The sequence below is a fragment of the Sitodiplosis mosellana genome, unplaced genomic scaffold (genome assembly GCF_009176505.1).
Source record: "Sitodiplosis mosellana isolate CC-2019 unplaced genomic scaffold, AAFC_SMos_1.0 Smas_scaffold_2, whole genome shotgun sequence".
Taxonomy (NCBI): domain Eukaryota; kingdom Metazoa; phylum Arthropoda; class Insecta; order Diptera; family Cecidomyiidae; genus Sitodiplosis; species Sitodiplosis mosellana.
The window spans coordinates 3709672-3736381 of record NW_022595245.1 but is presented as its reverse complement, the minus strand read 5'-3'; the positions used below and the strand labels follow the sequence as shown (position 1 = coordinate 3736381).

At 35.5% G+C, this 26710-nt stretch overlaps 5 protein-coding genes across 7 annotated transcripts; 3 read left to right on the top strand and 2 right to left on the bottom strand.

Annotated features, from left to right (window-relative positions):
* The first annotated feature begins 114 nt into the window (after positions 1-114).
* LOC129565028 (integrator complex subunit 3 homolog) lies at positions 115-6886 on the top strand. Its single transcript, XM_055439363.1, has 8 exons — positions 115-1481; positions 2107-3354; positions 3423-4571; positions 4740-4897; positions 5023-5167; positions 5259-5390; positions 5468-5647; positions 5754-6886. Exons 1-8 carry the CDS (start codon positions 1410-1412, stop codon positions 5814-5816), a joined length of 3147 nt encoding a protein of 1048 aa, XP_055295338.1. The 5' UTR covers positions 115-1409; the 3' UTR covers positions 5817-6886.
* LOC129565030 (annulin) lies at positions 6869-13224 on the bottom strand. 3 transcript variants are annotated; one of them, XM_055439369.1, is made up of 7 exons: positions 13094-13224; positions 10051-12974; positions 9459-9971; positions 8875-9258; positions 8143-8704; positions 7522-8041; positions 6869-7306 (listed from the first exon to the last, which is right to left on the bottom strand). In XM_055439369.1, the coding sequence occupies exons 2-7, from the start codon at positions 10163-10165 to the stop codon at positions 7088-7090; spliced, it is 2313 nt and encodes a 770-aa protein (XP_055295344.1). In that variant the 5' UTR covers positions 10166-12974; positions 13094-13224; the 3' UTR covers positions 6869-7087. The 3 variants fall into 3 exon arrangements, with proteins under 3 accessions (XP_055295344.1, XP_055295342.1, XP_055295343.1); XM_055439367.1 differs by having other exon boundaries at positions 11222-12974; XM_055439368.1 differs by lacking the exon at positions 13094-13224 and having other exon boundaries at positions 11222-11516; positions 12167-12575.
* A 2486-nt stretch (positions 13225-15710) lies between these two features.
* On the top strand, positions 15711-18320 carry LOC129564937 (lipase 1-like). Its single transcript, XM_055439187.1, has 11 exons — positions 15711-15746; positions 15841-15891; positions 16068-16087; positions 16160-16199; positions 16556-16627; positions 16724-16916; positions 17000-17030; positions 17102-17263; positions 17366-17531; positions 17595-17729; positions 17824-18320. The coding sequence occupies exons 1-11, from the start codon at positions 15711-15713 to the stop codon at positions 18169-18171; spliced, it is 1254 nt and encodes a 417-aa protein (XP_055295162.1). The 3' UTR covers positions 18172-18320.
* A 1481-nt stretch (positions 18321-19801) lies between these two features.
* On the bottom strand, positions 19802-20717 carry LOC129564935 (uncharacterized). The gene is made up of 4 exons (XM_055439186.1): positions 20538-20717; positions 20259-20472; positions 20031-20164; positions 19802-19975 (listed from the first exon to the last, which is right to left on the bottom strand). The coding sequence occupies exons 1-4, from the start codon at positions 20715-20717 to the stop codon at positions 19802-19804; spliced, it is 702 nt and encodes a 233-aa protein (XP_055295161.1).
* A 1416-nt stretch (positions 20718-22133) lies between these two features.
* Positions 22134-24552, top strand: LOC129565036 (lipase 3-like). The gene is made up of 7 exons (XM_055439381.1): positions 22134-22306; positions 22684-22974; positions 23059-23251; positions 23327-23519; positions 23622-23787; positions 23848-23985; positions 24080-24552. The coding sequence occupies exons 2-7, from the start codon at positions 22762-22764 to the stop codon at positions 24434-24436; spliced, it is 1260 nt and encodes a 419-aa protein (XP_055295356.1). The 5' UTR covers positions 22134-22306; positions 22684-22761; the 3' UTR covers positions 24437-24552.
* The last annotated feature ends 2158 nt before the right edge of the window (positions 24553-26710 follow it).

Genomic DNA, 26710 nt, shown 5'->3' with positions numbered 1-26710 from the left:
GACAGGCAAATACACATCAATTCACATTTGAGGTTAGTTTAACACAGTGATAAGTTGCACGCATACACACTCAACTGATGGAGTTGTAGTGGTAGATCCGAATGGGTTTGAGTGTATGTGTTGGTTTTATGTCAAAATGACTATTTCACAGCAACTAGTCCATAGAAATGGGAAAATCGAAGACGTACTCAGTAGGCACAGACACTGCAAACTGAAAACATCGTTAGGAGGCCGCATTCGAATTTTCATACTATATACATATTTTTTTGAAAAAAAAAAAAAAAAAAAAAAAAAATTTAAAATCAAAACCGAATTCATCGAAACCGTTGAAACGCATTAAAATTCGGATTTGGATCGAACAACGTCAACGCCATCCATCGCATCGCATTTTTCATACGATCAATCAATTTGCATTTGTTGCGACAAGAAAAACAAAAATATAACTGTTAACTAAAAATTGCAATCGTATTCAATTCCAATTGCACATACATATATACACGTCTACGCCGTATTACGAACGATACGTCCACATTTTTGAATCACGACCACATTCGAAGACCTGTGTGGCTGCCAAAGAGCAGAAAAATAGACAAACACACGTATTCGTACACACGGCGAACCGAACATCCAAAACCGAACGCAGAACAAAAAACCCACATCGCACACCGAATAATTCGCCAGCATACCGTGCTAATCGACTACAGATCATTGTCAACAAACACGAAAATTTCGTTCTCGAATTTAAATTCTGAGAGAGTGTGGCTACTGCGGCGCGACGACAGTATCAAATACAGTATATCACTGTGCCCATGTGAATTGGTTGGATGTAATCAGTGTAGTTGTGTATCCGTGTGTCCGTGTCGTGTGTATGTGTGTATCACACCGTTGCAATCGCGCGGTACACATCCATTGGTGTGTGCGTTCGATTGTGTGCCAGTGTTTCAGTGTGAACGAATACCGAGCATGGAACATTGATAGAGCTCTGTACATCATTCGGTTCGCATACGGTGTGTGAATGTTCGCACGAACAGAAGCAAAACGACAGCGAGTGGAGCAACAGAGTGACAACAGCATACAGAATTTCTCTACTGTACATTAAGTATCTGCCTGCTTTCTACTCTTCACAATCACGACGTTCGACCGAAACAGTCGAAGAACGGAGACGGACGGGCAATTGTATTGGTTGTTGAAGTGTGAACCGTGTGTGAAGTAAAGTGTATGTGTATGTGTGAGTGCGCGCTATTCAATATACACAATTTCTGAATATGCTCAAGGTGTTTCACATACGAGAGTATAGCGAAAAATTTATCCAAAGCTAGGCTCATCGATGTATGTGACAATTTTTACGTTCGGTTCGGATCTTAAACAACGTTTTTAATTTCGCCTTTTTTTATGGTTTATTTGCGATAATGGAAATACCAAAAATCCCATCGAAACTATTCACATTCTCATCGATCGACCTTAAGGATGATAATGAAGAGGTAAGAGTTGTGTGTTCAACAGTGCGACAAAAGTGTGCATGTGTGTGTGTAGTTTTGGAAATTGGAAAGCAAGAAAAAAAAAATCGAATCTCATAAGGGGATTCATTACAAATGATTTCTTCTTTCGTTTTGTCTACATTCGGATGCATATTGAGATATGTGTGTGAATTAGCGTAAAGAGACAGTTCAGTCGCCATTTTTGTTTTGCTTTGCACGAGAGTGAGAGCTTTATTAAATCGCCCATTCGAACAGCGATCTATGTGTGCTATAGAGCGAGCACACACATTCTAACCGTGTCTGTATATATATGAAAATGTTCTCCCGTGTATGACATTCAAAAATGTATGTTATGAACCGCGTTGGTGCTTTCGGCTACAAAAATGCGCAAATTTTGAATTAATGATTGCACAATATTCCAATTATTATCTCGACACATTGAGTAATCGCAATTTTCAAAAACATTCTCACCATAATGGGATTCCGTAGTCAAAACACACTTCCAATTAAAAATGTTTTCTTTTAAATCGGCCGTTGACCTTTATTCCCGATAAATTGACACTAATTGTGTAAATATTTTGTTTCTCTGTTTTTTCTCTCTCTCTCTCTCTCTCTCTCTCTCTCTCAGAAATACGAACGCTCATATCAACACATACAACAGTTAACAGCAAATCTAAACGATAAGGAATATCATGATTTACTCAGCAATCTAATATCCAAGAATGAAAAGAACCACGAAGAGGTATCGATTGCGTTAATCTATCAAATATTGACCGATCCTAATGCAGCGGCCAAAGCGTATCGTGATTTAACGCTGCTCACCCGAGATGGCTTGACATTTGTCACAAATAGTTTGTCAATGCTGATTGCCGATAAGTATACAAAATTTTCGGATGTGGCACGACGGCAAATGCTATGGTTGTTACGTGAATTGATCAAAAATCAGGTGCTGAATGTGGATTCAATCGTATGGAATGTGCTGCGACAGGCGGGTGCTGGTGATTTGTCACCAAAGAATTTAGCTTTAATTGATGGCTTATTGGACATTCTAATCGAACATCGGCAATGGCTTGACAAACATGGGTTCCTAATCAGTGCCGTTGTCTATACATATGTACGCTTAATTGAGGACCATCACAGCATTGGCCTGGCAAATTTACGAAATAAAGAAGTGAAATTTGTCATTGCCTTGATTCGCGACCGATTCAATGACGTCGTTCAAATTGGACGCGATTTTGTGCGGCTACTACAGAATGTGGCACGCATTCCCGAATTCGAGCAATTGTGGAAAGATATTTTACTGAATCCAAAGACTTTATCGCCAACATTTACGGGCATTTGGCAATTTTTGCAGACACGCACCAGCCGACGCTATTTCCAATGTCGGCTCACACCGGAAATCGAACGGAAAATACACTTTTTGACGAATAGCGTCAAATTTGGGCAACACAAACGCTACCAAGATTGGTTTCAAGACAAATACTTTACAACACCCGAATCTCAAAGTTTACGCTCCGATTTGATTCGCTTCATCATCAACGTGATTCATCCGACCAACGATATGCTTTGCTCCGACGTTACGCCACGATGGGCCATCATTGGCTGGCTGCTCACGTCGTGTACGAATCCAATCGTATTGGCAAATGCAAAACTCGCACTTTTCTACGATTGGCTGTTCTTCGATCCCATCAAAGACAATATTATGAATGTCGAACCCGGCATTTTGGTTATGTACCATTCGATACGTACGCATCCATTTGTCAGCAGCTCATTGTTGGACTTTCTGTGTCGCATAATCAAAAACTTTTCACCAAAACATGAGGATAAAATACGGTCGGGAGTTTACAATTCGCTACGGAAGATTCTGGAAAAACAGGTAAGTTCTTGGAAATGATTGTCGAAGAAGCAACAAAAAAATTGATTGTGTTTTCTCTTTGATTCCAGGTTATACCAAATTTGCAACCACTTTTTGAATCGCCCAAATTGGATCGAGAGCTGAAGACTTTGGTGCGAGATACTTTCCGTGAATTTTGCAGTGGGCCACCAAATGACATCCCATCGGATATTCCGAGTCAGTTCAACATCGGTGACGACGGTCGACCTGCAATCAATAATTTTGGCAACGAAAACGATACACGACCAACGCTCCATCGCTTCGATAGCTCAAGTGACAACGAAGTGGAAGGCAAATTCAGTGACGATGAAGACGAAAAGGAAAGCGCAATCAAACACGATGAAACCGATGACGATGACGATTTGCCACTGTCAAAGGTGCGACTCAAAGAGAAACCAATACCAGAGAAAGTGCAATTACCCGCAGCGATAAATAATTCATTTGAAAAGTTTTCAAAATCTAAAACCAGCAGTACCTTTGAAGTATTTTTGAACGATCTGCGAACGTGTACGAGTAATTTGGACAATGACCAAGAAACATATTTGGTGGATACAATGGTGACAACGATCAAAGACACATTGCCCGCAACACTGTCGACAATATTTCCGGAAACGAAAAGCGATGAAAAAGTGCTGGCACAATCGATTGGCTACCCATTGTTCAGTATCTACAAAGTGATGTACCAGCACGAGGAAAAGTGCAAAAAGTGTTTTAATAATATCATTAAGCTAGTGTTCAATAAATTGCCAATGATAGGCTACACAATACTGTACTTCTTGAAAGTGCACACCAAACTGCAATCACGAAAGAATCCAAACAGTAATGTTGCATTCAAAACTAGCTTATACAAAACCGTATGTGATTACTTAGATAAAAAATTGGACGATCAATTGGTCAACGATTTGGAGACACTGGAAATTGAACGGACAAGCATATTTTTATGGTTACTACCCGATATATACCGTGAATTCAATTCGATCATGATTAACAATAAGGATGTGCTAAAACTCGTAGTCAGCTGCATTGATTCGAAGAATCAGCGTGATATTATCTATAGTATAACGCAAGGGAAATTGACCATGTTCAAGAATGATGGGATTTTGGAGTGTGTACGCGAAAGTCTCAGCTATGAAACATTTGAGCAAGTCTTTTTATGGCAATTAGTACAAGCTCACGACGTGCCTATTGAATCGTTGCAGGTGAAGACTTTTTTTTAAAAATATCTTTTTTCTCAGAACCATTTTGCTTAAATCTCAATGAAGCGGTGGTTCATGCAATGATAAATCTAAAATTAGAATCGAAATGGCTAGAACAAAGGCTGAACAAAAAAAAACAGTTGAAATAATTGAGAACATTTTTCTTTGCAGAATATTTTGCCTGAGCTCGAATCATCGAATCATTCAGAAGCTTTGACATACATGCTCCTTTTGTTGCGAGGCGAGGAACCAACCAATGAGTTGATTCGATTGTTGTTGTGTCGAGAGGCAAAATCACGTGGTGATCCATTTGTTACATCGGCTCTTAGGTAAGTACTGAGAATTGAACTCTACGAAACTGAATATAATCACCTGTGTTGAATAAATCAATACACTCATCATGAATATTATACGAGGTATCTAATGTAATACAAATCAATTTTCGTGTCCATAGATTTTGGTGCCAAGATTATGAGGAAAAGTTGTCCGAATTCATTGCCAATCTGTTAATATCGAAATACCAAAACAGTTCACCAAATAAGCGGAAACGCTCGTTAAAGAATAACTCGACACAGAACACGGCACCGACAGCGGAACAGGTATGATGAACGAAGCGCATCCACGCAATAATCGCATGTTAGAATACAAAAGAACGTCGGCTTGGTTTACGGAATTCCATTCTATTTTTAGCTTCTTTGCCATCTGGAGCATTTTCGGCGAAGTTGTCGTCATGGCAACGGAACTGGTACCGGACTATACGTACAAGATGTAATGCAACGGGCGCTACAGCAAGCTTTTTCAAACAGCAGCGATAGCACAAAGGTATTTTTAGCTGACATCGAGGTTGCTTACGGTTATGTGTTAATCTTTTGTTGTGTTTTTTTTTCGTCCTTCTACAGAAACAATACACGGACTTATTTGCATTAGCAGCGGAGGACGATACAAGTGGTGTGGGTCGTCGTGGCACAAGCGGTAGAGGTAGAAAGACTGCACCAGCGAAAAAAGAAACAAATAGCACAAATAGCAGCAACAAAAAGAATTCAGAACCAGTATACAATTCCAGCGATGAATCCAGCGAGGTATGGAATTCGTGCAAAATTTCGGCATTTAAAGGCCATAAAGAAAATTCTCTTCTTCTATTGACAATTGAGATGAAAAACCCTAAAGTTGCTTTTTGATTTGCAGGAGGATTGGTCGAAGCCAAGAAGTGGTAAGCGACGAAAAAAGGCATTGAGTGATTCAGACTGACAGCCTAATTTAAATATTGAATGTGCGTACATCATGATCAAGAACTAAATCAATTGAAGCACAACCGCTTCTGTGAGATCGAAGTCATTTGTTCTTTCAAGAGAAAAACTGAGAAGAAGACAACATCATTTGTCATAACATTACAAATTTCAACCCCGCTTGCCAAGAAGTATTGAACCATTTGTGTGTGTTTTTTTTTCACTTTCTCTACATCCAATTTGTTTTCATCAAATATAGCTTGTCGAATTGGACACTTTATTTTCACCCATTTACATTTTGATGTATTTTCATACGGAAGCCATTTATTTTACCGATTGGTACTTAAGGCCATTGTTGCACACCGGGCACATAGGTGCTTTAAGTTCATATGATCCGAATCACAAATAAAAAAAACCGTAGACTATCGCCAATCAGGTATAAAGTAAGCATAATTCACTTACTTTTTACTTACATCACTCGTTCGGTAATAAAAATAAATCGAAATTAGTTTAACACAACGAAAATGCTTCTGCCCCAATAGATAGATACTTTTGTTTTAGTAAATGAACGTTGAATGTAGTCCATCACCTCTCCTCTCCTATCGGTATAGCTAGATTTGATTGATGAACACAAAAACCCACATACACACACCACTACCACCACAACTATGCTAGTGAAATAGACACCTCCTTCTCCCTCCCCTCAGCCAATTTACATTTCGTGCGCTTAATCGTTATAGTTCAGTGTCTCTTAATTCCGTAAAAAAATGAATTAATTATTAATTTAATTATTATTACTATGAACATAAGTAAAGAAAATTTAATTACAGACAACAATTTATACAGTTAAGAACACAATTTAGGATTGTAAATCGAACCTTTTTTCAATAATAAGAAATCAAATCAACTTTTTTTGGACAACAACAACTATAAAAAGGAAAAAACAGAAACAAAAAATCGATGAACTAGTTAAAAACAAAAAACATACAGAAAAGCAAGATTTTTCCAATAAAAATATTTTTATTGTAAAATTCAACTGAGAAGAGAAAAAAAAACAGCAAAAGCAACAATAAATTCAATTTGTAAATTGAATAGATTTTTATTTTTAAAAAAATATTATACAAAAAAAATTTATGAAATAAAAAACAAATAAATACAACACAACGTGGTTTAGTTTTGTTTTTCATTAGACGGATTAATGAGTTGAATCGGGCCGAAAGATTAGGTAACGTGCACATATTTCATAAAGAAAAGTAAACTTAGTTTTTTTTGGCTATTCGACTCGTTAAGTGACTATGGAACTATATTCGTTCGCGCAATATAATCTCTCGGCCGATAATTTCCATTCATATACACGTCGCCTGGTCGTGGTGCCACTTCAAAGGAAATAAAACCATCGCAATCGTTGAGCTGCTTCGAGAAAAACTTTGCTGCAAATGTTGCACGACCGGAATAAGGTGGTATATACTTGAATGTTGACGATGCAATTCCATCCACTGGAACATCTGGTATCTGTTGGAAGAAGTACACAATTTTTGTTTTAGGACTCCTAAAGTAATAACTTACTACTCCTAAATTAGGAGAAATCTCTTCTTAAAAATGTTCATTAAACTAATGAACGATAAAACGATTTGCTCAGCTATATGCCCAATGCGTTAAGTAGAGATGAATGGATGCATAAGTCAAGTGACAAGTCGTTAGTTTAACAAAATCATCTCAAAACTCACATTGAGCTGCAATTGTCGCTCCAATCCAGTGCCTTGCACATGGAATATGCAATTTTTCAATGGAGCTGGCAATGGATTGGCCAATCGAAGAATCACATCAATTTCTTGATCGACCTCAGGTATGCCTTGCAATTTAATCTTGACATCTGGCTTACGCACTCGGAAATCATCTTCAGCATAGTAATCGAAGTCTGTATCATGCACTTTGGCTATACATGAAATACTGAACGCAGCTTGATCCAGTAGCTTTTTGAAATAATCATAAAATGTCACTTCCATTTCGATCACTTCAATCGATTCCGGCGGAATATTTTGGTCAAAGTCAATAGATTTGACATGGTCCCGATTCTTGCCGGTGTACAGAACTGTTTCGACAAACAATGAACCGGAAACACGATAATAATCGCGCGTTGATCGATTTTTTATTTGCAACAGCACCAGGAAAGTTTCACCGATTATTATGTCGTCCAGCAGTTCAAATGTGAAATGGATATCGTTGAATTCTTCGTTCAAATAGAACCTGAAATGTAAAATGATACATGTTTTAATAGAAACAGATGTATTTGTTTTCGGAAAAGTAAGAAAAGTCCAGTGTTAGTGATATTAAAGGTAGATTCTTACCTCGAGAAAGCGCTATTGGCTTGTTTCAATGCCTTGAGCATTGTATCACGTTCGTCTTGACTTTTTTCGGGGTATTTATACGTACTGGTAATATCTTCACGATCAAACCTTCCAACGGCTTTTGTGCTAATCAATTGGCCAATTGCTAGCGTATCTTTGCGCATCAATTTTAGCGGCTGAGATGGGCCTCGATAGAGCCAAAATAATTTATCGGCGTTCACTTCGGCGTATAAAAAGTTGCAATCATATGGACGAAGAACTTCACCGTATTTAACCGCTTTCACTGGAGCTGGTCCACAACGATAAATGCCATCCGACATTTCTTGGGGTGTTGAATCAACCGCTTGCCATCCATTGTAAGTCAACGCATTATTGCTTAAATCAGGACGTTCCATCCAAAGCTCATTCCACACGTGATAATTCCAGATCGAGTCTGAATTTAGTTCTTCCAAAATTTTGCCATTTTCATCTACAAAATAGTCCACGGTCAACGAAGCCTGTGTATCATGTGCACACGAGTAGGTTGTAACGATTCGAGATGGAATACCAATTGCTCGAGCAACTTGAGGTGGGAAAAAATTGAAGAATTTGAAGGGAAAATGTAGCATAATATGAAAATATCAAATGAAAAAAGAGGAAAAAATCAAGAAAGAGTGGAAGAAATCAGATCAAATCGAACAAAAAACGTTGTAAAAAGTTAATATAAATTCAGTTTTAGTTCATAATTCTCACTTGTATTCAACGTTCCAGCAAAAATCCAACATTGACCATATCTAACAGGGCTTCGCTTCTTATAATACTGTTGAAGAATCTCAACTGAGCCGACCCACTTTGTGGGAGCCGTACCGCCAGAAAAATCTTCACTCCAATTCCCCATTACAGCACCGTCGTCATCCTGTGAATTCACAATGGCTGAAAGAGCTCTCGCGATTCGCACTGGATCACCGCGAAACGGTGGTGCGACCTTTCCAACTGCTGATATGAGCAGCAAAGAGCATTCGAGTATGTTTCGTTCGAATTGACCGACTTGCCATATTGTTGGCCGGATTCTGTTGTATGATCCACGATAAATTAGCGTTGAGTCTGATAGAACGTATTCTTCACGCTGGGCAATATCTAATTTAACCACAGATAGACACATGAAGTAGAGAATTGTTTTTTTTTTTGGAAATCGTGCTATTTTTAAATCGCTCATTCATTGATTAATTTAATTGACTAACTATGGTTAATTGTATAAGCATTTTCGATTGAAAGATAATTAGCGAATACTTCGATCGAAATTGCCCAAAACTGACAGAAAAAATTATGTAACAAACCTCCCATGTAAACCGCATCATCCAGACACCATGGATTAAAAAGTAAGAAAAATGTATTTGGGCTTTTAAACGAAGCTGCGCCACCGCCTTGTGTCAGCTGTGTATCAATATCGAAATTCCATTCGCCGATGATCGCATTAGCAGCTGGTTTCACTATAATATCCAGAATATTTCCATGCTTTCCATCGATAACGCAACCCCATTCGTTGACACTTCCCAAATCATATGAATCATGCTTCAACGCAGTTCCCACCAAAGTGCCATGACCGTGATTCGGTCGATCATCATCTCGAAGGGTGAAAATAAAGCTGATGGAATCTCTGAACGAGTCAAATGGTCGATTGAAATGGACAATTAATCTAAACGGCTGACCACGGCGCACAACTAAATTAGAAGTAAGTCCAGGCGTTGAACTGCGATGCATTGCATCATAACGATCTGTGTGATGATCAGGCCCATTGGTCTCGAAACAAAAATCCAACGAATGCACCCTCAATGCTCCCGTCGAATTGGCTGCATCGATTGAAGAAACACACATTAATCAATAAAGCACTTTAGGGCAAAGCGAAATCAGTGTCATGTATGAATTTACAATAAAACGAAGGCCAGCGTCCAGCATTCGGTCTAACACGTTGACGCCTACGATGCCATGGTACATAATCGTATACTCTCGTTGAATTCCACCAATCTCGCAAACGGTCCGTCATTTCAACGCTCTTCGAATTTTGGAATTAATTTTTTTGTTCAAAAACAAATGCCAAAAGAGTAAAATGATAAATGATTTCTCTTTTTTTTCACTTGAAACGACAGTTTGGTGTAGAAATTCACACGTTTATCCAAACGAGTAATAAAAATCGCAACCGATTGAGTCGACGTTGAAAAACAGACTAAATTTTATGAGATCAAACAACGTATAAATTGTGTCTAATAGAGATCTCATGCACACACTTCGATAGACAATTAATGTAAGCGAAATTTATTCAAATCGGTAGTGCCCACATTATGAATCGAAATCAGCGTAAACAATGCATTATTATAGCTCTCAATGAAAGGAAAATCAACTTGCAGATCTTTTTTTCTATCGAAAGAATGACGTAAACGCTCCGCAACATTGTTTAAGATAATCGAACCACATATATCAATTACCATAAAATCAATCAGTTTTTGGAAATGATTTGTGAAATTGAAATCGTGCGTTTGAACAAACTTCGGACATTGAAATACACTTCGGAAAAAAGTGATTTATGAGCGTTTCTGGATTGAGCAGTGAGCACACGAATCAGATTTGATTTGGATTCAATCAGCAATTGGATTTGGCGTATGTTTTCATCAGAAAAGACATTAATTCACGCTTCTAATGGCATAACTATGTTAAAGTGTACTTTGGATCAAAAGGCTTTGATCTTAAATTTAGCTGATTCATTTCGAAACCATTTCTGTCAACTGATTTCAATTAAAATTTTCATCCGTTTGACTATGATTTCAATGTAACCGTGCAATTAGCGTGTGACTTTGATTTTGTTGTGTGATTCATATATGAATTTTTTGAAGGCTTCATTGGCCACCTACTCAGGTGCACAAGATAAATTGTAAATTTGATTTGTTAAAGAACAAAATTGAAAATGAAAATGAAAACAAAGGCATTCATTTGAATAGCATAAATAAAATTCAATACGTTTGTTGGCACATTCACAATGGTTTGAATAGAAAATGATGTGTTTTAATGAATTGATGTGACATTGACAGCCAAAAAAGGCACTTACGATCATCGGTTTCATCGGTAGGAGCCACAACGAGACCCATCGATATTGGGCTTGATGTCACAACATTGTTATCTGCCGTTCGTCCATATTTCGGTTTGCTACAGCAGTTGCATGGGCAACATTCACAGCAAAAGTATCGTGAACAGCAATTTTTCAATCTTTTGCCGCACGACATCGGTGCTGTGCACGAATTTCCCATATTGTTTTATTGTTTATAAATAGTTATGGTTTCCTGGGTGCGTCTTTGTTTGCTTTTCAACTCCAAACACCATATGTACACATTGCCATGTTTAATCTGCGATTAAAATATTCTGGTTCCGTTTGCACTTGAAACCACTTCGCACACAAGACGTGAATTTCTCGATGAACTTGACTCACATTGATCAAACCACCCACTGGCCACACACACACACACACACACACTCCAGCTCGTCTAAGCAGTTCGCATAATTTGTCCATTTATGGTCATTCGTCGCATTGATCTACATACATTTCAAGCGAAATTTTTACAGAAAAACAAATCGATTAAAAAAGTGTTCACATCGAGTATGCGAAGATGCACAAAAACGGGTTTTAAAACACACATTAAATGATCGATTGCATACAAAGTCACTTGAACAAATTATGGAATGATCTCAAATCGCTGGAACGTGACAAAGAACTAAACAACAGCACTTATGTTTTGTGCTACAAATTGGAATTTTAAACGCGTTTTTGGCGGCATACACTTCTTAAGGTACGTAGCATTCAAATGCAAATCGACGCAATGATGCAAATGCACACATTCGGCGGCAAAAACACACACACACGTACACTTTGACAAAACAATAAGTAATTCGACCTAAATCCTCCGCTCATTCTCCGAAACAAACGTTGCGAAAAGAGTTTTGCAAACGATCTGAAAATAACTGATGCATTCAGTGTGAATTTTCACTGTTGGATTACCTTTTAATCTAGCGTAAACTTGTGCATTACGCAGATTAAAAAACCTTGACGTGCACACAATTCACAGTTTAATTACACTTTACGCTGACGATTAAATCAAATATCAGCCCATTTGGATCGCATGCTTGTTACTCAAACAATAGAGCTTGCTCGATATGAACACTTTTTTCATTATCAAATATTATTATTCATTTGAAGATACGCAAAGCTAATTTCAGAGATTTTTCTCATTTATTTCACATTTGTATAAATTTGCTTTTACTGAACAACGAATTATGATTTATTAGCTGTGATCAAACGTGACAACGATTACTCGGACCATCAATGAGCATTTTTGACGGTTGCACTTAGAGAAAGAGTGAAAATTTGCATTGCACACACGAAAAAAGTCACAAATTTTGTCATTCAATTCAAAATTGTTCAATTTAAATATGAATCACAAATGTTTTTCTTTCTTTTTGTATGCATTTCTATTTTTTCTCAACAAATCTTTCAATATCACCACAAAATTTCACTTTTTCATCGGATTTCCCAGAACAAATCACACGGAATGCCTCGAGAAACGTACGTTTTCAAATGCGATAAAGAAAAAATGTAATGATTAAAATTAATTAAAGTGATTGAGATTAACAAGGTAGTCAATCGGCTATGATTATTCACTAATTTTACTAGCTACATTTCGACACTCAATCGAGAGGCTGCGTGCAGCGGTGCGTTGTTCACGAACCACGTTCCGACATCAATTGAATTAAATCGGCTTGATTTATAAGCTTGATCATCCGTCATATGGCTGGTTTTCGACAGTCAGCTGCTTTTGGTTTGCCGAAAATGATTAAATTCAAATGTTGTTAGACTAAATGCCGACGGCGGTGTGATATTGATGTATGCAGCTCTTTCCACTTTGAAAATCGCACGAATATCACTTACTTGAACCAGAGATTCTGCTACTAATAAAAGGATTTCGTTGAATAGATGGAATAGTTGCAAAATTCCACGATAAGATACAGTGAAGATGCAAAAGATAAACCAATAGCACTGATCAAAGTAAAACAATCAATAAAATTCATTCAGACCGTAAAGCAGCAGTATACCTCGATCCGAAGCAAATTTCATTGAAAAATGTTTGGGCGGACGACAAATATGGAATTGATATGTGTTTTAAAACAGATTATTATAATGAATTCACACACCGTCTATTGAATATTGCCTCTTGCCTCACTCTTTTTCGATTCTTATTTTCGTCTCCTTTCGCTTCCATCTTTCTATACTAACCGCAAATCGATTTAGAGTGTGGAAAAACGTGCAAAAAACAGAAGCTGATTCAAATCTTAATTTCAAAACATTAGAACTTCTTTTTAGAGACATGACTGAAAGAAGCATAATGTTCAAATTAGTGGATTTAGCGTCAGACAGTCGGTCATCTTAATACGGTATCATGTGTAGAACTAAATTTTTATCGGATTTCATTCAGTCGAAATGGACTCAATTCGAAACAAATGTTTGGATTATACGGATTATTTTGCTAATTTACAGAAAATCTGGTCATATAATTTCAATTTTAAGCGAACCAAAAACAATAATGTGATAGAAAAACAGTACTCTCCGTTATAACGAGCATGCATCTAAAAAGAGAAATCGCATACCTACATTTGTGTTGCACTTGAAGATCAAAGTTTTATGTTATGTTCTCAGGCGATTAGATATTAGATGACACAAATGCATTGTTCAAAACGAAAAGAAAATATTTACATAGGCTTTTATATGACATTCCATTTCGTTTGTTTAAAAATCATAAACTTCATATTTGTCCACATTTTTTATTGTGTTGAGTCAATTATACTATTGATTTTCTTTGCAAAACACTTAACCTTCATTGCGTAGTAGCTATTCGTTGAATATTATAATAATCAGTTTGCATCGTTTCAGAGCTGCGTTAGATTTTAGAAAAAATATCTGGAGGCGCATTGGGAGGTGCATCACCAAAGTCGGAATATTCTTATACACTTATAATGTATTAGTTGTTGAACAGTCAAGCTATTGCATACTAGTAGCGCCTCTAGTGAGTTTCGCAAAGAAATACCGAGAATAACAGCGACAGCATTCAAAACAGATTATGACGAAATATCATTCGTGTCTGTGTGCGTGTGGTTTGTTGTGTCGGTATTGGTGCACTATGTCGGTTTTCGCGCGAGTTACTGAAGGTGGCGGTACTAATTCATTTTTTAACTGTGTACCTCCGTGTGAACTTAGTTAAACTATTATAACTGTTGGCCATTGTAATTTTTGTCTTGTCACCTTAAATTAAGGCCTTTTCTGAAGAAACTTCAGTGAAGTTCTTGTATTTTAGAAGAAAAAAAATAGAATAGATACGCTAAAAGTTCATTCTCTTCAATTAAATCTTTCTTTTTTAACAATTTGAAGTGAACATCTCATGCAATTGGTTTATTAAAGTAAAATACTTACTTTGAGAACTGTGATCTCTTAATGAGACAATTTACCAAATCCAACGTTGCAAATTCGGATAGGTAAAAAATGAATTTTGATTTTAAATTGGTTTATTTCATTCTTCCATAAAAATGTATAAAAATCTTTATAATAGATTAGATTTGAGTATGGCAAGTATAGCAGTGCAATCTTAAAGTTTAACATTATATCGAGAGAGAAATTGACATGAATTGACCTATTACACTTGTGGATCAGTTATATGTTGACTACAAAATTGTCAAAAAAAATGACCAGAAAAATTGAATACGCTGCGAGTTATGGTTGAAAAATTGAAAAAATCGGCCATTTTTTCGACATTTTACTTCATAGCACCTATTAGATGTGATTTTTCATGTATAGTTTGTTCATCAAATTTGTTTATTGAACTCTGCGCTACAACTTTTTTCGAGAAAGTAAGACGATATTTCCGATTCTGGATGAGTTATTGACCAAAAAGTGATGACATCAATTATTAAATTAATTTTTCTGGTCATTTTCTTTGACAATTTTGTAGCCAACATATAACTGATCCACAGTGTAATCGGTCAATTCATGTCAATTTTTCTCTCGATGTAATGTTAAAGACAAACATTCGAAAGAAATTTTATTTTACACTTGGAAATTACACGTTTGGCAAATAGAATGTATGAGTTTGGCATAGTGATAACATGTCAATTCATATCAATTTTTTTCACGATATAAGCACATGTCAGACAAAATTATTCAAAGGGATATTGCAACTTTTTTGACCAGAAAAAACGCCATCTTACGTTGTGCCCGTGAATTATTTTACTGTATGCATAAACTTGGAAAGAGCTTGATAGACTTGATGAAATACATATATTTTATGGTCGTTGCAATACCCCTATGAAATTATTCGAAACGAATTTCATTTTTCACTTGGATCAACGTTTATCGAATGGAATGTTCGAAATTCGAACGGAATTTTTTCTCTCGAATCCTATTAAAGTGGGTTATCGGAGCTGTATCGTTTCATTATAAATTGTAAGTTCAACTAGCCTGCAGCAGATCCATTTTTTCAATTAAATTCAACTTCAACATGGAAACTAAAGGAATTCTTCTAATCGCATGTCTTGTAAGTGGGAACGAATTTTCGTCAATTTTTTCCTTTACAATCTCAAAATGTTTGTAAAAATATCGCCTCTTTTCAAATCATTCTTTCTCTACAGGCCGTTCTTTTGCCCAATGCTGGCGGCAATAGCAGTAAAAAGAATTCGACGGTATTTTTTTTATGAAGGAATATTTACATTTTTAGTCAGTTCAATTAGATAATTTCCAAGGCACATTGGTCTGTGTAGAATATTTAACATATTAAATATGTGTGTCCTCGAAGTTGTAACCTCAACATAATCAAAAATAATCAAATGAAAAATTTCTTCTTTTTATTTTAATTTAGAGTATGTGTGGTAACGGAAGGTAAGAATTTCAACATTGAGACAGCTTTTTGAGCAGAAATTCTTTAAATTCTATTTCTTTTTTATTATTTAGCAAACCTGCAACCTCGGCGTTAGACAAAAGCGAATTATTTGTAAGTCAACCAACCCAAAAGATATATTCAATGTCTTGTGTTGAGAAAATTGATTGGGAATCAATTTCTCTCCCGACTAGACTATGCCGTATATATGCACAAGTTACCGTGGATATCCACGTCTACCCACGCGTATACATGATGTTAAATTTTGCAACAATAATGTCTAGACGGGCAATATCAAATGACATTAAGATGTCAAAGTAATTAAATGCGTAGCTTCATTACTGAAGTGCCAATCGAAATCGACTAGTTCAGTAGCAACGATTTATACGAATTTCAATTCGTGTATTGCCTCATTCTGGCATTTGAATTTGTTCAATTAAAAAAAAATTTCTGTCTATCCGTTGCAACAGATTAAAAAATGGGCTGAAGCGATCGGCTCCGAAGAGAGTGAAACCACAAAAGCTTTGTGCAGTAAAACTACGGTACCCGAAATTAATACAATCAAATTATACTTCATTTACAAATGAATAGGTATATTTTTGTATTCGTAAAACTGATAATTTTGAACTTCAAATCAGGATCAACTCATTCAATACTATGGCTACCAATCAGAGGTGCATCATGTTACAACGATAGATGGTTACATTTTAACAGTATTCCGTTGCAATTCAAAAAAAGCATTTTCGGGTAAAAAGAAGGCTGTGATATTGCAGCATGGCCTTTTAAGCTCATCAGATGATTTCACCGTAAACATTCCAAGCCAATCATTGTGTGAGTTTTGCATAAATTTAGAAAATGTAACATTAATTTTCACGGATTGATTTTGATCCAATTTTTTATGTGTATTTTTTTAGCATACGTTCTCGCAGATCACGGCTATGACGTGTAAATATAACTTACTTCGTGTTACCTCCTCTGCAGGTTTAATGGTTTTAAGGTTTTTTTTTTCCACCTAGGTGGATACCAAATAGTAGAGGGAATTTCTATTCAAAGCGACATGAGGAGTTAGAAACAAGCAATTGGCAATTTTGGGATTTTTCCTGGTATCAGCTGGCTATCCACGATTATCCCGCTGTTATTGACTACGTACGACATGAAACGGGCAATTCGAAAGTTTTGTAAATAAAAAAATTAATCCTAATGCTCAAATTATTGATGGATTATAATTTTTTTGGCTTCCTTGAATTGTAGCTAATTATCTAAATACTTTAATTACATAGTATCGTGGCACATTCACAAGGCTCCACCACTTTAATGACCTTGCTCTCTCAGCTGCCCGAATACAATCAATACGTGGCCGCGGTGAGTCTTCTGGCACCGGTCGGCTACTTGGGCAACTCTGGAACATTATTACAAGCTCTCAGTAAAACTCTCCCGTTGGTAATGGTTAGTCGAATTCAAAAATTTACCTCTCGAATCAAAATATAATTGTTAACTATTCCATTCCAGCCGTGTAGATATATGGAGCTTTTACCAAGAACTGTAGCTAAAATAGCCACGACAATTTGCTCGATAAATTCCCTCGATGTTTCTAAGTTTGTTATTGATGTATTATTCGGTCAAAGTGAAAATCAGAGGAACGAGGTAAGTTAATCTGCATTTATTGTACACTATACAGTGTACAGCTCATAAAATGTGCATATGTGAATTAATGGTATTGTGTTTCATCGCATTACAGACGATGATGCCTTCATTTCTCTGCCATAAACCAAGCGGTGCTTCAACTATGCAACTCATCCATTTCGGTCAAGAGATAAAATATGGATACTTTGGCAAATACATGAACGACTCGAAAGTTCCTGATAATTTTGATCTTTCGCGCATTAATGTGCCAATGAGTCTTCACTACTCACCAATCGATACATTCACCAATCCAAAGGACATAAAACGTTTGGTCCATGAGCTGAATCATACTCTGGCGTTTGTACAAACAGTCGAATCGTTCAATCATGTGGATTTCATCTGGGGCATAAACGCTTCTCCTATCATTTATTACAAAATTCTAGAGTTTTTCACGAAATATTGATAGATATCAAATTTTTTTACAATTAAAAAACATTCGTATATCGTAAATGTTATTAAAATGTAATCAACCATTTGGTATGTGACTGTGGTCACTGCACGCCTCGATCTAAGCAGAAAATAAAAACCAAACTATTTTTGTATTAAAAAAACTAGGTGCTTCAGAATTGAAATAAAGCATAATAACGGGCGTTTAATCAACGATCGTAGGAATAAACTAATGCATGAATTTTTTTTAAAATATATTCCCGTGTGCAAATAAAATGACTAACAGTCACTCAGTTATATGTAGCTGTATTCAGTGATACCCAACTGAAACTGGCTAAGTTGATTAAAATCAAGTATTTTGTATGAAGATAATCACATTTAGTTATTCTTTCAGTCAGTCGACTAATTTGGGACATTTTGACTAAAAGTGATTTGTGATTAAAGTTAACTACAGTTGCATCACTTTTAGTCAGTCAAAATGTCCCAACTTGATCGATAGTCAAAAATTTTTCCACACATATGAACTGCTCTCAGCAAACAATCGTACAAAACAAAATTCGAATTATCCAACTATTATCAATGTTGGCTTACATGAGATTATTATGAAGAGTTGACAGGTAGTTATCACCATAATTAGATTGCTTCGGGCCATGTACAATGTGTACATCATCATCAATGTGTTACAAGTGATTTAAAGAGATAATAACACAATTAAATGTAAATTGTAATTTATTATTCACTTATATTCCATAATTGTGATTATAGTAATTTAATTTTTACCGCAGGGTACACAGCACACGCCGTACATAAATACTGTAAAATTGTCTCGATGAATTCAGAAGAATTACTCGTTTACTGAAAGGAAACCATATTCGATGAACATATCAATAATAAATTTCCAGCGTTTTAAAATTGCTTTGGATGGTGGTTCTTCTTTATAAAATGTTTCTGGGGAAATGTCATCAATGGATGATGCTGTATTTCCATCGGTCAATGCAAGTTTTGACACGAAAATTACGTTTAACATTTCGATTTTTGCATTCGTATTGATTTCGTTCAACATTCTGAAAAAAAACAAATGCCATCTATATCGAGAGAATAAAATAATAGGGGAAATAATTTCTACCACTTACTTATCATTATGTATAATCATCCAATGAACAGTTCACTAATTCCAAAGTTTTCGTAAATTCGGAGTGATAAACACGGATGAATGTTTCGAAGCTGTTCGCCAGTAAACAAGAACAAAATCAAATCACAAACGAATTTTTGGTAAAAATATAGTTGAAAATCATAAATTTTGGCTTTAACTCCCGCATTGTCATCTAAATAAACGAAAACCATTATTTAAAGTAATTATAGTTGCAAAATGGCAAAGTCAAATGATTGTTAGTGATTGGTTTTGTCGTACTACATACTTTTCATAATCATGATATTATTGATCCCCAAATCTCTGAGCGCAATTGTGTTGTAAAAGGCGTTTCGGCAGTGCGCTTCGTATCTCTAGTGAGTTTGTAACAAATTCGCAATTGCTTTTCAATGTTAATGCATAGTTTAGGTGACAGATTTTCAACAAAGTGCAACTCTTTGCAAACGCTCTGGGTTTTGAAACAAGTAAAAAAATGAATCGATTAGAATGAGAAGATTTACTGAAGAATGCCTTCTGAACAATGTGTATTTAAGTCAACCATTTGGGTGTCATCGTCATTTAAGATCAAATTAGCCGCTTCCAAATATGGGCTGGGGCTCACTCGTGCATCAAACAGCGTTGGCTGTAGACGTCTAATTGCGATACCAAGCGCATGAAACTTCGCCAGCGTCTGTAAATGGAAGGTCATTTAAATCAATAAATAAAGATGAACCAACGTTTATTACCTTCAATATGGCTAAAGTTTCTTCTGCATTGAATCCAACTTGCCGGTCTCCATTGACGTAGTTTAGAAGTTTTGTATTTTCTAACAGTACAACGGCATCCGCATCGGCGCATTTAGCATTTAGAAAAACAAAACAATTTCGTATTCTTATCACATTTCAAATCATTTGTAAAATTCGCTCCAAGTTGTATCGCACGCCATATGACACATAGTTTTTATTATTTTGTACCCGGGTTTAATGAAATTCGCGAGCCAAAACATCGAATAAATGCATCGATCCTATCACATTCTGGAACATTCGAAATGCGTTCAAAGTGCTCAATTGCTGGTATGACGTCCAAATAAAAATGAGTTTCTTTGACGAACGTTAAAGCTGGTTGAAAAATGTCAACTAAATATGGATTGGTTACAGCGGTTTTAGCAACCAAATGCAACAGCTCTGCCTGTGAATTGAAGGGTTTCCATCATAAATCGATTCTTTTTTTCATTAAAATATTTGCGTCGTCACCTCTTCAAAATCACTCTTTGCGACCACTTTCACTTCAACTGCTTGGAATACACTCCCGTAATTGTCACCAGGATTTGTTAGAGGTCTCAATGAATACTCAATCACTTTACATCCCGAACAAAGCTCCAAGAATTCAACAAAATTGCGAATTCCACACACAGAATGAGTTGGATCAAACATTCTTTTTAGCAATACATGGAATGTAGGCTACTGTAGTTGTTATTTTTTTTCCCAAGAAAATTTTAAGAGTCCTTAGGCCATTTTTTGGACCATAAATTGATTCATTTTAATATCCATATTTTTTATTTGAAATGAAGTAATTACGCGTAATTAATTGCAAAAATGAAATAAAATCATGTTCTTGTAATTCACCTTTGAGATAACTCAAAAAAAATTTACACTTTTTTCGTTGCCAATGCGAAATAATGTACGATGATCATTCACATTGAATGTACATAAAACACATAAGTGAAGAATACAATATCATCATATAAATTTATTTGATTATTTTTGACAATATTAGAATGATTTGCATACAAAAAGTACACTACGATTAAAACTACATTCCATGTAGTGCTTACGATAATAATTTGATGAGAAACATTAAACCCCTTAAATTTACAAGCTTCAAGAACGCAGAGCGGAGCTAAGAACGATCTGCGGTCTTGTTTGCTATTGAAATGGTCACTTCAATTCAAAGTATTCACAACGACTAACAGCAATATATTCACAACGAAGTAAGAATACTCATTTTTTTTAAAACCAACTATTATATTTGTGTTGAGATATCATCATCACACAAACAAGCTCCTAAAATAAGCTTTTAGTTCGCCGTAATTTGAATATAGAATGATCCGGCATTTGGGCTATCCAATCGCTTGAATCGCCAAGTTGTATTAAGATACATCATACAAATCGACGAATTTGTTTCAGAACCCGCTTAACCTAATGTTTTATTATATTCGTGTGGACAGAGCATTGAAGCTGAAAAAATTGTTCGTTATTACATATTATCACGAAGAGTGGGAATAAACAACATTCTTCTTTTGGAAAAATGTATACGGTTTCACTGCAACTAGTAAAATCGGAACGAATGTAATAATAAAAGAGTAGCCAAATTGTTTGCACAGTGAAAATATTGACAAAAATTAATCAATGATTAATATATGATCAATATTCGAGGAAGTTCAGGGAGAACATCTATTCGTTATCACCGTAAACAAATTCAATTGAAAATAAACGGCAAATATGACGTTGCGTGAATGCATATTTGATGCTACCTCATGACAAACGGTGTGTTGCGCATAAGTAAATGCGTTGAAAGCGAGTATGTATTGTATAGCGATACACTCTCTAATTGTGAACGCTCTATTGATAATATTGCTTCACGCTCCTTAAGCTTTTGAGAATTGTATTACATGCGTCACTACGATGCAGTCACATATTTTATTCAAAAACGCTGACCTTGACCTAATATTGATGCACAATATATTGATATTGATACCGCTTGGATGTATTTGAGAAATAGACTCTTATTGAACTGAATGAATAAAAAGAAGATGATCATAGATCAGAAAAACAGCACAGCAGCTGTTCGGTTGGATTTACACTCGTGTGTAAATCACACAGTGTTACGAGTTTTCTTCTTTGGAATTCGTTTTGAGAATTGGTTTTTTGTAGTATTTATAATAAAACATTAATCGACAGTGTTCTGACTGAGCTCATCTTTATGTTTTCATCCAGCCAAATTCTTTTGCAGTTGGGAAAAAGTAGTGTATATCTTTTTCATCGCACCGATCATTTTTAAATGGCTACAATTTGATCAAAAATTTCACAGACCGGAAGTTGATAAAGACCGATTAATTTCTTCTTTGTTTGGAAATAGTCTTCTGTGGAATGTACGTTTCGCAGAATATCCCGTAAATGGAAGCGTACGAGTGTATCATTCGCTGTTATTCGTTCCTTCGGCGGAACGAATGCAACATCCAAGCATTTGGCGTACTGTGCTTATCATAGTACTGCTATGCTTGAGCGTATTTTTTCTTCTCAAAAATAATCGTATTTTTAATTTAAAAACAAACATACGCAACGTTTTCAATTGATAATTGCAATAGATGCTTTTTCATTTACGTTTTTTTTTACTTAGGCGCAGAATGCCTTTGCTATAAATAGTGTTGATTTGTTGCTGAACTAGTAATTTAAATCGATTTGTTGAGTTGTAAAGATGGTTTCCGTGTGTTCTAAGTCAACTGTCGTGGGTTGCCTTATTCTGGCACTGACTCAGTTTGGAAGTGTTCAACCAGGCTTTTGGTCATCCATTGCAACCACAATTCATGCATTGGCTGGAAAAATGGTGGATATGGTTGCACATCCATATTCTAATGTGACAGAGGTCATACAGAGTCCAACAACAAAGGCTTTGTGCAGAAGAAATACGGTAAAAGGCATTTTATGAACAATAACATTTAAGGAGAATATATTTTTATACTGCCCAAATTGAATATTCCGCATATAAAATCAGGATCAACTCATTGAATACTATGGCTACCAATCGGAGGTGCATCATATTACAACGAAAGATGGTTACATTTTGACAGTATTCCGTTGCAATTCAAACAAAGCATTTTCGGGTAATAAAAAAGCTGTGATATTGCAGCATGGCCTTCTAGGCTCATCGGATGATTTTACCGTAAATATTCCGAGTCAAGCATTGGGTGAGTAAAAAAAAGAACATTTATTTTTATAAATTGATTTTAATTAAATCTTTCTCAAATTCGCATCATGTTTAGCATACATTCTGGCTGACAATGGCTATGACGTCTTTATGCCAAATTCCAGGGGAACTTTTTATTCGCAACAACATGTGACCTTGAATACAAGCGATTCACAATTTTGGAATTTTTCCTGGTATGAACTAGCCATCTACGATTATCCCGCTGTTATTGACTACGTACGACATGAAACGGGCAATTCGAAAGTGTTGTAAATAAAAAAATTAATCCTAATGCTCAAATTATTGATGGATTATAATTTATTTGTCTTCCTTGAATTGTAGCTAATCATCTAAATACTTTAATTCCATAGGGTTGTAGCACATTCACAGGGCACTACCACTTTGATGGCTTTGCTAGCCGAGCTACCTGAATATAATCAATATATAGCTGCGGCAAGTCTCATGGCACCGGTCGGCTACTTGGACAACTCTGGACTGATTTTTTCAACTCTCGGTAAAGTTAATCCGATATTGGAGGTGAGGCAATTCTTTTAATTATTCTTTTGGGCCAAAATATAATCTTTCAAATCTTTTTAGTTGTTCCAATACACCGAATTTTTACCAAGAGCTGGCTTTAGTGATATATCCAAATCATTTTGCTCGATGGATGCCATCGATTTTTGCGATCTTATCCTTGATCAACTTTTCGGTCAGAGCATCGATCAGAGGAATGATGTAAGTCAATCTGCATTAATTGTTCTGCATTGATCAAGGGCATTGATACTAAAAAAAATGATTAAAATTTTGTGTTATTGTGATTGTAATACAGACGATGATGACCTCTTTTCTGTGCAAAATACCAAGCGGCGCAGCAACTATGCAATTCATCCATTTTGGTCAGGAGATGAACTATGGATTCTTTGGCAAATATATGAACGGCTCAAGAATCCCTGATGATTTTGATCTTTCGCGCATTAGTGTACCAATCAGTTTTCATTACTCACCAATCGATAAATTCACCAATCCAAAAGATGTAAGTCGACTAATTTCGAAGCTAAATCATACACTGGCTTTTGTACAAACTGTTGACTCTCCAAAATTTAATCATATCGACTTCGTCTGGGGTAAACACGCTGCCACTATTGTTTACTCAAAAATTTTAGAGTTTTTTGCAAAATATCAATAGATGTCGATCAAATTGTTTTGTTCTTCTTTTAGTTTAATGAAAAAAGTTCCTACTCAATAAATTTAGAAATTGCATTCTGAATATTTAATCACCGTGTCTGTATTCTTAAAGCATATATGCACTGTTTCAATCAATGTTGGTTGCATTTTGAATTGTGGTGGTTTGGTCAAGTGTTGAAAATATTTTGATTGCAATTTTCGATGAAAATAAACTTGAAAAGAATCAGTGTTTGCTTTCATCATTGTGTCATAAAAAAGTATCTCATATCTTCAAAATTGCTGAACAGTTGTTTGTACTCCGAAAATATTGTTATTAATGAACAAATAATTAATACATGATCAATATTTGTAGAAGTTCAGAGGGAAGATCTGTTTTTATCATGATGAACAAACATAAGAAATTCGTATGTTCACAGAATCTGCAAATGACTCAATCAATTGAACGAGAGGGGCTTATTTGTCATCACTAGTCAGATTCGCATATCATCGATTAAGTAGTTTGTCCTTGGGCAAATTAAGTTTTCCGAATTCTTAAGATTTCTGGACGGTTTTCAAAATTAACATTTTTTAAAGAAAAACACCAATATATTACAATGCTATATGTTTTTTGCTTTTATTAATGGTTTTTCGAAGCATCACAGTCAATTTAATCAAATTTGTGTGTAAAATATTCTAGAAATATTTATTTTATTTTTATTTCATTTTTTATTTTATATGTTAGTTCATACTTATAAGTACGGAAAACATATTATTCATTTGATTGCGTAAAAAAGGTTGTGAGTTTGGTTTGTTTCGGTGGTTTCAGTATTTGTTTCATCACAATATCTGATCGAAGTTGAAGAAGATTCGACATGTGCTTGGCAGTCAATCCGCATTCTGCTCGCTCCATTTGATTAACATATTTGCCGCATTCATTGCATCGGTGTATGAAACAGAAACGGAGTTTCCAACAGCACCGTCATCTTCTCCGCTATTAGTTTCATCAACATCAGTTTCATCAAACGCATCAGCATTCCAATTTTCGATTTCATCAATGGATAAAACACAATTTGGTATGAGTTTTGATAATAACTGTAACGTTTCCTCAATTTCGTCACGGTAAGCATCGGTTTCAGTTTGATGTGCCAATTCTGCTAATGGAATGTTGTCCTTTTCGTCGAATTCTCCATCATCCCAATTCAAAATCTTTGCTCATGACTTTTCAATAATGCTAACTGGCAAAACACCCCATGCAGACTTTAAAAACAAAATAGTATTTTTGAGATCATGACTTCGAAGAGCATCGTGAACCGATACATCATCTTGGGCAATGATGTTGGAAATCAACATGCTTCGATATTTTAATTTGACGATTTTTATGAATGCATAAATTGTTTATTTGTGCTAAAAATCGTTTGTTTGATGATCAAAAATTTATGGAATCATTCAAATCTACGTTGCATACAATGAGATTTTATTAAGTTGAACTCAAAAAAATAATTGAAAAAAAATGTGAACCTATTCAGAAAACTTGAGTCAAATCTTAAGATTTTAGGAAGTTACATACAAAGCAAAAACTGCTTAAGTTTTCTGGACAATTAACCCTCTAGTGCATACGTGAACTTATAAGGTTGGTTCATTTAAACCTTTCTATAATGCGAATCATTGATTATGTCACAAAATAATGTATGACAGTTTTCGTTGGAGAACACTAGCGCTCATTTCTTTCTCATAAAAATTTTGTGTGCGGTCAACCAGTGTCAAGTTATGACAACATTTGTACAAGAAAACGACGTTTCCGTAAAAATAAAGGGTAAAACTAAAATCGTCCTAAAACATACAAAAATCGTACTCAACTTTACGAAAATCGTACTAAACTTTCCGCAAATCGTACTCAAATTACCGAAAATCGTACTCAAATTTACAAAAATCGTACTAAAAACCTACAAAAATCGTACTAAAAACCTACAAAAATCGTACCAAACTGACAAAAATCGTACTAAATTATTTACGAAAATCGTACTCAACTTTCCTAAAATCATACTCAACTTTCCGAAAATCGTACTCAACTTTCCAAAAATCATACTAAACTGTCCCAAACAAATTTTAACGAGGCGAGAACTGATATTTATCGAAACCTATTGCTACTAATTGTTTATTATTTTAAATATGTAACAGTCTTGCACTCTTTTCCTGCCAAACCTCATTCAAAACCCACATTATATTCAGCCAGAGCTTGGCGGTGTTTAATAAAATAAAAATAAATGAATGTCCGAGAATGAAAACGCAACTTCTA